The following is a 12,997-nucleotide window of genomic DNA, read 5'->3' as shown; positions in this document are numbered from 1 at the left end:
TAGAAGTATAAAGGCAGAAAGAAAGATGACTGGAATATCCAGCTCATGTATGAATGTCATACAAGTTTTTGATGTATAGTAGGCTGGTCAAAGATATAGTTCTTGGGAATTATGGTTAAACATGTTAATCACTAATTCTTGGGTATTGTGAGTTAATCACAAAGATACCCGCTCGATTGCATTCAATTGCGAATCACTGTAAGAGCTACTATGGCCTAAAAAGACTAGCCAGAAATGAGGTTAAGGTATACACAGGGAACATAGTAAATATTACTATACCTTCCATCGGTGTATTGCCGTCTGTATTTATTTTCATAATTCATTTAGAGTTTTACAAACTCTCGCCCATTGCATAAGGTATCTTGCAAGAAGGTTGCTCATAAGAGAACCTTTTATGTTCGATGTTATGAATAACACAAGGGCCATACTTTCATTATGAATGAGATGTATGTTATGAATATTGATAATAATACAATACCTCTGGGTTTACTTTCATAATTCATTTTAGAGTTTCATACACTCTAGCCCATTGCACAATGTTTGTTGCAAAAGAGTTGTTCATAAAAACAACAATTGTTGTTAAGTATTATGAATAACATGAAGGGCCATGCTTCCATCCAAGATGGGACATATGTTATGAATATTGAGGGTAATATGATACATCCATAACACTGACGCTAAATGTCGCAAGACTAAAAGAATACCACACAAGTGTGGCACTACATTTGGTCACATTGGAGAAACCCGCATGGAAAATTCCATTATGATGGATTTTGAAGTCTTTTTGATTTTGAATCATCTGACACTTGCAACTTTCCTCCGAAAAGTGAAGTGACTAAAATACCGTTCACAGGCCATAAGGAACGAACAACAAACTTATTAGTGATCATACATTTGATGTGTGTAGTCCGATAAGTGTTGTTAGTGGTGGATTTATTTATCTTCAGAAATGACTCAAGTAGATATATGGATATTTACTTGATGAGACGTAAGTCTGGATCTTTTGAAATCATTCGAAAGGTTTTCAAAAATGAAGTAGAAGTTATTGTAACAAGAAAATTATCTTTCTGCAATTTGATTGCACAAAGGAATATTTGAGTTACATGTTTAGCGAATGTCTGATGAGTTGTGAAAGGGGTTTCATAACTTGCACCTCCCGGAACACCACTGCAAGTGAAAAGTCCGTGGAGATGTAATCTAACCATTTATGACATGGTAAGGTCAAAGATGACATAAATAAATTTGCCATTATCCCTTTTAAAGTGATGCTTTAGAGATTGCGGCTTTTACACTGAAAAGAGCTACATCGGGTCTGTTGAAATGAAGCCATGGTATGGTACGCCCAACCATGTTGTATCTTTTCTTAACATTTGGAATATGGGGCCTGTGTAAAAGGTTACAAACCTATTCCAAATCAGACAAGTGCTACTTTGTAGGTTATCCCAAGTCATTGGGTATTCCTCCCTCACTATACCGAGGCAAATAGGTTTGCCACAAGGAACGGTATGCTTTTAAAGAGAATGGTTCTTTCTAAAAGGTGAGTGGGAGAATAGTGCAACTCGACGAGATAAACAGTATCTTCATCAGATCAAAGGAAAGAGACCTTGGAAGTAATTCCAGAGTTTCCTACTGCGACTGATATGGAAGTCTCTACAATAAAATGTATGAACTTCGGTCAAACTTGCATCTGAACCACGTAGGCAAGGCTCGTGCAAACCTCTCAGGTGCGCAAACGAGATATTGTTGTTAGACAACATTATACCTACGATACACAAGGAAGCGTTGATGGGCCCTGACTCCAGAATTGGCTAAATGCCAATACAACCCGAGTTAGTTTCCATATAAGTGATTCAAGATTAAAACCTTGATACACCTTTCGGAAGACTTAGAGTCTAATGAATATTTATGGAACTTAAAACTGATACGGATAAAAATGTTTTATCCATAAAGCTCGACTTGTTGAAATAACAAGTTCAAGAGTTGACTACGATGAGGTTGTTTTCATCGTAGCGATGCTTAAAGTCGGTTCGGGTTGAACTAGCAATTAATACATATTTCAATCATGAGATATGAAACATGGATGATAAAAGGATTTCCATCTGATGGAAATGAAAGCTAGGACTTGTATATGATACAGTCCAAAGTAATTTGTCGATCCAGAGGATGCTAGTAGGTATGCAAACTTCAGAGTTCCAGCAGTGGACAGAAGAGAGCAAAATGGAGTTGGAATCTTCGTGTTTTGATGAAATGGTCAAAGGGGTTTTGACTTCATCAATGAGTAAACGAAGATGCTTGTAATTCAAGAAAGTAAGTGGGAGCGTAATAATATTTCGAAAAACCTTATGTGCTTGGCACATTGGTAATTGGAAATAAATTTCTTGACACAAATTAGGACTTCATTTGAAAATAGTTTTTCGATGAAGTGCTTAGGCTAAATAGCCTCAATATTAGGCATGATGATCTATGGAGATAGATTTACCTAATGGGGCTAAGCAATGAATACATATTGACAAGATGCTAAAACCTTTTAGCATTTAAAACGCCAAGGAGTGATTCTTGCCAAAGTCACATGGAAAGAGTTTTTGCAAGACTCGGTGTCCCAAAACACTGATGAGTAAAATACATGATGCAGATTCCACACACTTTTGTGTTTGGATTAATCATGTATTCCATGGTATGTAAAACAACCAGATATGTCCGATACTCCCAAGGTGTTGCGAGTATGGATACCAAAGTGATCAAATTACTGATCATGGGACAACAGTGAAAGATGTCACACAGTACTAGACTAAGTACTGATGACATGGTTTTCTCGCAAGCAGAGATCATGAAGAGTTCGTTGTAAAATGTTACGTCGATACAATCTTCATCTTTTCTCCATGCGATTTTCGATTCAAATTAAGGGTTTTGTGTAACACACAATGTGGTGGCACAGTTAGTTGGAATTTGTTCAAACTAGTTACTGTGGCGAATTCTATAACAAGGGCTAAGTATGTTGACGATTTAGAAGCGACAAAGAAGATGTTGAATCATATAGTTCATTCATGAACTTAGTATAGTTCCAAGATGGCTTTTGACAATGGGACACTACTGCAGGTAGTTGCTCCATAACTCAGTCTGAGGAATCCAGGTTCGACCTGTGATTCACATACATACAAAGCCAAGTCCACACAAAATATGAATTTTGTGAAAACGCGAGGACATGCAAAGATACACATGGAACTGAAGTCGTCAGATCCATTGGACATCAGGCTATACCACAAGCGAAGCATATTTACACCGGTGTGCCACGGGTGTGAAGTGCATTAGCATAAGCTAGATTATTGTCTCTAGTGCAAGTGGGAGTCTGTAGGAGATATGCCCTAGAGGCAATAATAAATGTTATTGATTATCTCCCTGTTCATAATTATGTTTATGTTCCATGCTATAACTGCTGTGGTTCCCGAGCCCGTATATCCATAAAGGCTCTGGGGAGAACCCATATGCACGTGTGGAATAATAAACGATAAAATGTATTCCTAGTCATGCCTCTAAGACTAGCTCAAGTGTTGCATGATGATTATGTTTTCCCAATCATGGGCATGTCTATGCAAAGCAACTTCGAGGGCACAATGTCAGGAAGGACATTTGTGTTGAATCGACCCGAATTGATGTTATGCTATGAGATACATTCGTCACAAGTTTATTGGTACATAACACAGAGATGGTTAACGTTTGCATGATTCCTTAGACCATGAGAGTATCGAGTTTCTTCATGCTTGCTTCATGAACTTTGGGGTTTGTTAAACGTCATCCGTAAATGGGTGGCTATTACGGCGGCTTACGGGTTCATGGAAAAGTGTGTCAAGTAACTTGATAGCTCAAGATTGGGATTTGCTCCTCCAACGATGGAGAGATATCTCTGGGCCCTCTCGGTGTTACGGTATCCATCATCGTCTGGCCAGACACTTTGTGATTTGATCACGGGGATGCCGGAACACGATAACGAGAAAAGAGAACAATACCGGTAACGAGGTAACTAGCATAGTGGACAAGTTGTTGATCCACGGGAATGCCAACATGTCTCACCTCAGGTATTTGTAACATATCGAGAAGCAACAGGAATAGCACACAGCAACTGGAGGTTCACTCGAATATTTATTCGTGTGGGTATAGGGGTCAATATGGGTGTCCACGGCTCCGATGTTGATCATTGAGCGGAAGGGGTTCCGGGTCATGTCTATACTTCACCGAACCTATAGGGTCACACGCTTAAGGGTCATCTATCTGCTGAATACTAGACAGGGAGTCTGAGAGAAAATCACCGAAAAAGTTTCGGACACCGAAAAGTTTCGGACAGCGGAATCGTACCGCAGAGAGAGGTCATCGGATAAGTTTCGATGATACCGAAAAGTTGTTTCGGGATACACCATTAAGTCAAATTGGTTTCGGCACATGCCTGATAATTCTTGGAGGATGCCAGAATCATTCTGGAAGCTTTTTGGAATTTTCTGAGATAAAAACCGGAAATGTTCCGGAGCTGCCGGAGCCACTTCAGATGCGTTTCGCAGATGAAAATCACTAAAATCGGAATTGTTTCGGAACGCGTTGAAAATCATTTTAGTGGGTACTGGAAATGTTCTTAGCCCACATAAATATTTTCAGTTCGATCAGACGCTGAAAAATGTCGTCGTGAATAGTGAAAATCAGCTTTATGGTTACTTTATGGAAAGCCACCTTTTGGGGCTTTGCTCCAAAAGATCTTGGGGATGACATGGATGGATAGGAGCCATTTTTTGGGCCCCTCATGGGGGTGTGGCCGGCCACATGGGGTATCCCCCCTTGGGGACCCTCTTGTTCCTTGGTTTCACTCCTAGGTCCTTGTGGAAGGACTTCGTTCATGTGCATTTTGGGTTTTTTGTGAAACTACCCTACCCCCTTGGGATTTCCTATAAATAGAGGTGGAGGGGCAGCCCTCCACACTCATCCCTTGCTCTCATACACATGCCATGCATTATCTGGCTTCTTCTCTCCCTCCCACGAAAAGAGTTTCGTAGAGCCGTAAGGCTGTCTGGGTTCCGGCAGGAACTAGTTCTGGACGGCGAAGCCCTGCCGGATAGATGCACCGTATGTGTGCAACTCTGTAGAGAGATCGTAGTTTCGGTCTTAGTTCGTGAGTGCCTCCCGAAGGGCTGTCCGTGTGACCGTCCGAGTTTCGAAGGTCCTCCCGAAGGGCTGTCCGAGTGACCGTTCGAGTTTTGAAGGTCCTCCCGAAGGGCTGTCCGCGACACCGTCCGGGGGACTGTTCGACCGCCTCCCGGAGGGCTGTCTGAGGAGCAGATGAGGGTATACATCCTCGCGGTTGGGAGGTTGCAAATCCTAGCTGCGGGGATCTGCACCGCCGATCATCATCGACTCTACTTCCCGCTGCGCTACGAGTCGGTAACGAAAAAGATCAAACCGTGTATGCAGTCTCCATAGTGGTCCTGGGCTGGTGCGTAGGTCGGAAATTTTTTGTTTTCTGCTGCGTTCCCCTACACTATGGAGATACCCTGGTAAGATTTCTTACTATTACGACATCCGTGCATATTTTGCATAGTTCTAAAACTAGTGCATTATCATTGCTAACTATGAAGTTATTACTATGTTTTTCAACAGATAATCCCAGAGGATTGTGTGCCTCATTTGATGTATCAAAATGGTAGGCTTGATGTTTTGAATATACAACCAGGTCATCCTACGAATCTCAACTGTCCATACCGGATTTCTAAAAGAAGTGGAGACATGCAAATCAAAGAATGGAAAAAATGTATGGACAGTCGCAAGGAGCTTCTTGGAAGCAAAAGGAAGCGAGGCGCAAGAATTGGAGACAGGATGATCTCCATTCTCCATAATGGAGAGTCAGGGTCTATATTGTTTTATGCTATTTTACCTTAAAGAGGGTATTTCGGTCCTACCTAATACTAATGATCATGTGCTAAGAAAAATTAAGTAGGGTTGGTTCGATGACTGTGAGGATGATGATCGTATGTCTTGTTAGTAATAACGATTAGAAGTTGTATGATGATGATTAGTAGGACTTGTTATTATATATGATGATGCATGATGCGTGCATGAAGAGTTATTATATATCAGCGGGTGAAATGAACATGGATTGAATTGAAGTGAAGGCAACATGCATGTGGTGCGTGTCGAAAGTAGTACAATCCAAACTTGATCAAGTCCGGATTAGTATTACTTTCGACATGCACCACATGTTGCCTTCACTTCAATCTAAGCCATGTTTAGGCATAGCAGTACGTAGCGTTGGTAAACCAAGCACGGAGATATAAGAGAGGACACTTCTCTCTAATAGCTACCTAATAACAACCTAAATTAACCCCCCAAAACCCCCAAACCCCCCCCCCCTCTTTAAAAAAAACAAAAACCTCAGCTCCTGCCAGGTGCTGACGCGTGGATGCCTATTGGTCCCGGTTGGTGGCACCAACCGGGACCAAAGGCCCTCCTGCCTGGGCTCCCCGCACCGGCCACGTGGACGGCCTTTAGTCCCGGTTCGTGTAAGAACCGGGACTAAAGGGCTAGGGCATTAGTAACGACCCTTTAGTCCCGGTTCCTGAACCGGGACTAAAGGCCCTTATGAACCGGGGTAAAAGCCCCTTTTCCTACTAGTGGTCCAACTCAAGGTTGAGTGATGAGACTTATCAGACTCGGGCCACATTTAGCAATTACTCGACATATTCGTGCTTTTTTTAAAGATGCATGCATGCATGAATGTAAGCTAATTAAGCTCGATCAAAACATTAACAAAGAACATTAGGCATATATTTGCATGGTTTCACCAAAGGTTTGAGTAAGTCTGACTAGGAGACGGCGCCCCCCGAGCTCAAGACAACTCTAATCGATTCCAACCAGATCAAGCCCAAAAAAAAATGTCATTTTGGGGGGTTTAACCCACTCTAGCCGAAGCCCCCAAAGGCCTTCACTCCCGAAACCGTCCTGCCATGTCCCCATCCCGGGCAGCCAATATATGCATTTTAGACCTCTCATTCTAATCCCAATCCCACTCCCCAAAGCCTACTTCTTGAGACAGGAACTTGCCCTCCCCCAACGACCGTCGTCACGATCATGGTGCAATATCTTCTCGTTCACCCAGATGATGATATTTTTCAAAAGACGTTTTCACATGGATGTTTAGGCATTGGTCCCACTCTAAACCTAGCGTTGCTCGAAAAATTATTTCTTTTCTTTTCTGTGAGACATCATGGTTTCATTTCACTAGAATGGAGTCGTGAAGGTGTCTCGTCTTGATAAAAAAAGGTAGGGTAATAGGATATGATTCTACTTGGCAATGGAAGAGGTGTATCGTTCGGCTGTGTACGTTGTTCGGTTTGTGCCTTTATTTATAAAGGGGGGCGAAAGCCTGTTTCGACCAATGCATGCAATGAACGATTTCACTTCATGTGAGGACGGGGTATTTGTCTTGGAACTTGGTATCCCACATTGCTCCCATAGATTCATACTACTTTGGTCAAGGCTGCAATCCAGTGACAATTATTCAACAAACAAGATTGCCACATTTTCTACTAGTGACTCGGCACATGCCTTGCACAATTTACAAAATTATATGGGGCATATTTGTAGAGTGAGAACATAGGAAATAAGGATTGATTAATTCCTACTATTTTGACTACAACAGTAAAATCTTTAAGTTCCCAGACAGAACTTGCTCGGTTTTTACGAGATGATGGGCGCACTGCTAGCAATTGTTTTTGTGTCTTTAGGTTACTATTATTTTTACTCCTTGATAATATCAGAAATTAAAACACTGTCTTTATTTATGAACATATACAATACAATATTAATCATAACAACACACATGCACAAAACTCATAAAAAAGGGTATCACATCAATAGGGATCTTATGTTGAATCCCTTAAAAAACAATCTTTGTTGTTGAAAATTGGATGTTCATGTAGCACGGACGCATTGAACGTCTGCTCAGTAGAAACCAGGTGGAGTTGCTGATAGTGGAATATATCAACAGTCTAACGGACTCGTTGAACATCCGACGAGTTTGTAGTTGTACAACTCTTGTAAGAAGACTCGTCAAATTTGCAACGAGGCCTCCTAATGTTTAGTCCTGGGACGTCAGCGTCGACGGTGCCCGAGTAAGTCAACACTTGACAAGTACGTCAGAATTGCTTGATCACGACATGCATGTCCAAGCCAAGCAAGGTAACCTTGGGCCCTTGGACTTTGTACCGTTCCTCTCGATGGAACTAGGCAAGTGTGGACCTGATCTGCAGGGCAAAAGGCACAAATTTGACCTCGAGGCGAAACTACTTCACAAAGTGAACTGTTTTTTAAAAGTATTTCATTCAGTTGACCTCAAATGTGTAGCGCCTAACAGCAAGGCGCTGCACTCTACTGTGCAGTGTCTAACACTGAGGCACCACACCTGTACGACGCCCGACAGTTAGGCGCTGCACTACACTGTGTAGCGCCTAGCTATAAGGAGTTGCATAGTAGAGTGCAGCGCCTAGCTGTCACGCTCTGCATAAAAGGGTCAGTGACGTGAAATATTTTCAGAAACAATTCAGTTTGTGAAATAATTTCGCTTTGAGATCAAATTTGTCAATTTTGCCGATCTGCAGGGGCTCATGGAGAAATGGAGCCGGCTCGACATGCATTTAGCACAACAAAGCTTGCCCACTCGTTACAGCCCCTGGTGGAATTATTCTGATCTGCTTTAGCAGGAACCTGGCTCAGTTGCACCGCCTCATCCGTAATGGCTACGCTTTTCCAATACCGGGACAGATACGAGCTTCGTTGATCCAGGTAGGACGCGAGTGCGACATAGAGTCAGGAAGAAGTTCACCAAACGCGCGCCGATGTAAACTCCCTGCGCCGGAGGCAACCGGCCGAACAGCGGCGGCGCCGTAGACTCTGTTTTATGAGTAGCATACAGTTTCACTGTGCACACGTCTTCTTTTCTAAAAGGAGAGTAGGCTGAACCTCTGCATCACAAGATAGCCATTTTATTAAACATGAATCAAGTTCAAGTCACTGACAACTGTGTTTGCTTCGCATAAAGCGGGACGTGGAGAAATTCGATTCACTGTGAATTGGTCGGGAATTGACTTTGCAATGGGGTGCACTGTCATGTCGCCGTCGTGCTGACAATACATTGACCCGTAATACCGGTGCTAGGCTAGGCATATTTGTACTGCTTCAGAGTTCGTCTTGCATTTGCAACATAAAGTCCATTTCCCTCGGGCTTGGGGCAGTACGGATGATGACCCGCATATAATCGGGCAATGTGCCAATGTCAACAACTAATTGAGCTTTTGGTCTGAACTCTGGACTTTGCGTAGCGTCCTCTTCAAGAGATACGGGAACACTAGGCCTTCGTGCCAAGTGGAAACAACAGACCCATTATGCGGAACAACAGACCTCCTACCGTCCTACGGTCGATCGTGGTTTCTCATCTAGTAGTTTCTAGCTTAATTAAAACGGAGAAACGTAATGTCTTACTCCATCTGTTGAGTTTTATAAGATGTTTCAGATGGCTAGCATTTAACTATTTTAGGTGCTGTCTGAATTGTCTAAAACGACTTATAAAAATGAATAGAGGAAGTATCTTTTGTCCAAACCATGTGGTCCGATTTCAGAATAGTAATTGTGCAAGTTCTTTGGACCTCACTTGGAAAACTTAGCTGAGAAGCATCAGTCAGAGAATAACTCTACCAAGAGAATATGCTCGCAGTGTGTACACCGCGTTCGCTGATGGGGAAAAAGCTCAGAAACTTAACCCAGTTATAGTTTAACTAATAATTAATTAAAGCAGGCAAAAATCATCTCGAAGGTTCAGGTCGGACAAGTAAACGACCCAAAGTTGAGACCCTCTCAAGGCACAGCGCCACACGCGACTAACACATAAAGAACGTTGCTTTCCCATCAGTTTTAGAGTCATGGACGTTTCGTGAGCGAACTTAAGTACCTTCATCTTCCCTAATGATACGGAAGCTTGAACTTTTTTGGTGCAGAAAGAAACATGCTTTATGTCTTAAAAGGTAATTATCACATGTACAATATAAAATTTTAAGCGGAATTCTGATAACTAAAGGTGATCTCAATTCCCATAGGCACAAAACCAAGTGAGAAATCCTACAGTAAAAGAAGTCAGAATTTCTACAGTACGTGTCCGCCCATAGTGTAAATCCGCAGACCAGCACAAAGATGCAGGAAAGGTCACACAAACTGCTCCATTTCATTCCTCGGCAAAAATTACAAGGAAGTGTGTACAGATCCAGAGTACTAGTACTAGTAATTATCAATTTATCAGCACCATCATCAGTTCATCACAGCACTAAAAAGAGCACTGATTCCATTCTCCAGAGCAGTACCCGATCCTAGCTCATGTGCTAGCCACGACGGATCCATGCGTTGGTGCGCGCGAAATAGAGGCGCACCGTCCGCCACTACTGGTGAGCTCCCTGGTACGGGCCGCGAAGCAGAGCAGCCGGGTCACGCGGTCACCGCGGGTCGGCCCAGCCTTGACGGGCGGGGCATGAAGTCGCGGCAGCGGCGGTGGTCGCGGCCGGCGGAGGACGGCGCGCTCACCAGCCGCAGCAGGTGCGCGCGCAGGACGGACCGGCCCTTGGTGGTTGCCCTGCCGCCGGCGCCGCTCCTGATGATTCCCTCGACGCGCACCGTCGCGCTGGCTCCCGGTGCAGCAGGCTGCTGCGACGCGCGGCCGGCCGACGATGTCTGTGGTCGCCCCCGCGGGTTGCGGTGGCGGGTGCAGCGGAAGGAGCCCGGGTGGTTGGTCGGCGAGCAGAGGCAGGTGAGCTTGCCGGTGCTGGGAGCCGCGCCCGCGCACCTCGAGGTCGCCCCGGCTGAGGCGGAGGCGAATGGGTGGTTCGCCATGGTAGCTTGGACACCTTTTGGATTCTCGCTTGGTTTCTCGACGGAGCTCAGATGAGGAGCGGTGGTTGTGGGTGGTTTGCTGGCCTTCTCGGGGGCGCGCTCCCCGTTTTATAAGCTCGCCGGTCACCGCAGGGCCCGCGACGACGCATGTGTGTGTCTCAAGGCGACGTTTTTCCTGTGCGCGTGTAAAAGTGTAAACCGCTTGGCAAGTGCCTGAAAGTATCTTCCACCCCATAGACTAGTTTAGTTTAAGGTCAGGTTCACGCGTAGATCAATTTGTTCTTAGTCGTAGCACTTCGCCGTGCTACAGACACGCACACACGGTGAAGTATCAGAAGCCATGGACCAAACTGAACAACAAGGGGGCGCGTAGAGGAAACTGCATGACTTATTTTCCGATTTTTACTCGGATTTTCAGCTTCCTTGGATTTTAAGACTTTGTTACGCTTTCTAATAATATGGCTGCATGCATCGACTGATGCAGAGGCCGGAGATAATCCTCCTTTTCCAAAAATAAAAAATAAAAATGAAACACCAGAACTCAGAGTCAGTTATATTCCAGGTTTCCAGCTATAATGTGTTCATCCTCATCGCGCAATACGTGTGTGCCCAATCCGCTCTGAATTCTAATACACCGCAGCTCGGTGTCTGTCTGCAACACATGCTCCAAGAACTGAGCTCATGCATATAATCTTCTTCAAAAGAAACCAATTTGTTCTTATAAAAGAACAAGAAACTCCAATTGTGGCGCCGACCTTTGCTCTCAGCTGCATGAGTGAATCAGGCGTGACTCGGACCAGCCGCCTTTCGCATCGGTCTCGTACTAGTATACCGTCGTGCCTAACATTTTGTTATTTAGCGCAACTACTCTAGTACTTGCTCCATTATTGGATTATTACTGCTTGCATGGAATTTCTTCAACCAAATGCTAAATCACATGAAAACATACGCATGTGACTGCATATGCATGCATGTCTGACGTGTCAATCGTCCTTGTCCTTGTCATCATCATCGTGTGTACAGTCAGATCAACATCATGCACGTGTGATGTGTCATTTGGGCAGAGCAGTGCAAATCTATTCGCGGGTTAATTCACCGTTTTGCAAAAAGAAAAAATATTGCTCCATCGAAGGGCCGACCAAGAAGAAGCAATTCAGTTTCAGAACTTCAGAAATACAACCGATTAGTGAATTAGGAGCCTTAATTAGGCTAGACTAGTGATGTGTCTTAGTCAACCGATTACTTGATTAGTGTGATCATTGGTGGTTATCCAAAAACCTGTACCATGTGATGGGCCATGCATGTGTAGGTTTGGTCAGGCGCCATCTGGATGACGATCAATCGTGTCCCTTTCTTACAAATGCTTATCGAAAACAGTAGCAATTTCCGGGAAATTTATCCTAAACAGAACCGTACCAGTGGGTAGTTGCGTGGGCCAGGGTCATATGGCCGGCCATGCCTGCCGATCAAGCTGACATGTGAAGCCTTTCTCGTCGGCGACGTCCTGCGGGTAGCGCTGGCGCCACTCCGCCATGGCTTGCTCGTCCGCCTCGGCGATGAGGACGCGGCGCTGCTGCCTATGGGGTTCCTGACGGTTGCCGTCGGTTACTAGCTGCGGCGGAGGCGCAAGTTCCTGCGCCTGCTCGCACGTCTGTGCGTCGTCGTCGAAATTCATCTGCGAGCATTGCCTCGAAAGGCGCCACGCCGCCGCGTCGTACGCGCGGACGGCCTTGTGCGCGGTCTCGAACGTCCCGAGACTGAGACGCACGCCATCGGAGCGGATCTCGACGTAGAACGTGTCGGAAGGGTGGACGTGGACGCCGCGGTAGCCGGAGCTGCTTCGGTGACGCGGAGGCATGTCGACGGCGGGGGAGAAGGCGTTGGGAGAAGGGCGCGGCTCCGGCGGGGATGTGCCGGATCTGAGGATATTTGCCGCAGCTCTTGGAGATGCTCTAAAAGTGAAACCACTTTGGCAAGTGCCTGAAACTCTCTTCCAAACCGTACACTAGTTTATTCTTCCACGTAGCACGTCGCTGTGCTACGGACATGGTGAAGTATCGGGACTCGGGAGCCTCCCGGAGCCATGGTG

The 12,997-nt window shown here is 44.9% G+C and overlaps 2 protein-coding genes across 2 annotated transcripts; both read right to left on the bottom strand.

Annotated features, from left to right (window-relative positions):
* Nucleotides 1–10,230: 10,230 nt before the first annotated feature.
* Nucleotides 10,231–11,007, bottom strand: LOC109774877 (uncharacterized). The gene has a single exon (XM_020333645.4). It carries the CDS (start codon nt 10,906–10,908, stop codon nt 10,507–10,509), a length of 402 nt encoding a protein of 133 aa, XP_020189234.1. The 5' UTR covers nt 10,909–11,007; the 3' UTR covers nt 10,231–10,506.
* A 1,342-nt stretch (nt 11,008–12,349) lies between these two features.
* Nucleotides 12,350–12,766, bottom strand: LOC109774878 (ethylene-responsive transcription factor ERF115-like). Its single transcript, XM_020333646.1, has one exon. It carries the CDS (start codon nt 12,764–12,766, stop codon nt 12,350–12,352), a length of 417 nt encoding a protein of 138 aa, XP_020189235.1.
* Nucleotides 12,767–12,997: the final 231 nt, after the last annotated feature.

Source organism: Aegilops tauschii, chromosome 6 (genome assembly GCF_002575655.3).
Source record: "Aegilops tauschii subsp. strangulata cultivar AL8/78 chromosome 6, Aet v6.0, whole genome shotgun sequence".
NCBI classification, from domain to species: Eukaryota; Viridiplantae; Streptophyta; class Magnoliopsida; order Poales; family Poaceae; genus Aegilops; species Aegilops tauschii.
This window is presented reverse-complemented; position numbering and strand designations above follow the sequence as displayed.

Bases quoted from the DNA above. Each gene is read 5' to 3' on its own strand.
- LOC109774878 (XM_020333646.1), bottom strand. From the start codon at position 12,766: ATGCCTCCGCGTCACCGAAGCAGCTCCGGCTACCGCGGCGTCCACGTC.
- LOC109774877 (XM_020333645.4), bottom strand. From the start codon at position 10,908: ATGGCGAACCACCCATTCGCCTCCGCCTCAGCCGGGGCGACCTCGAGG.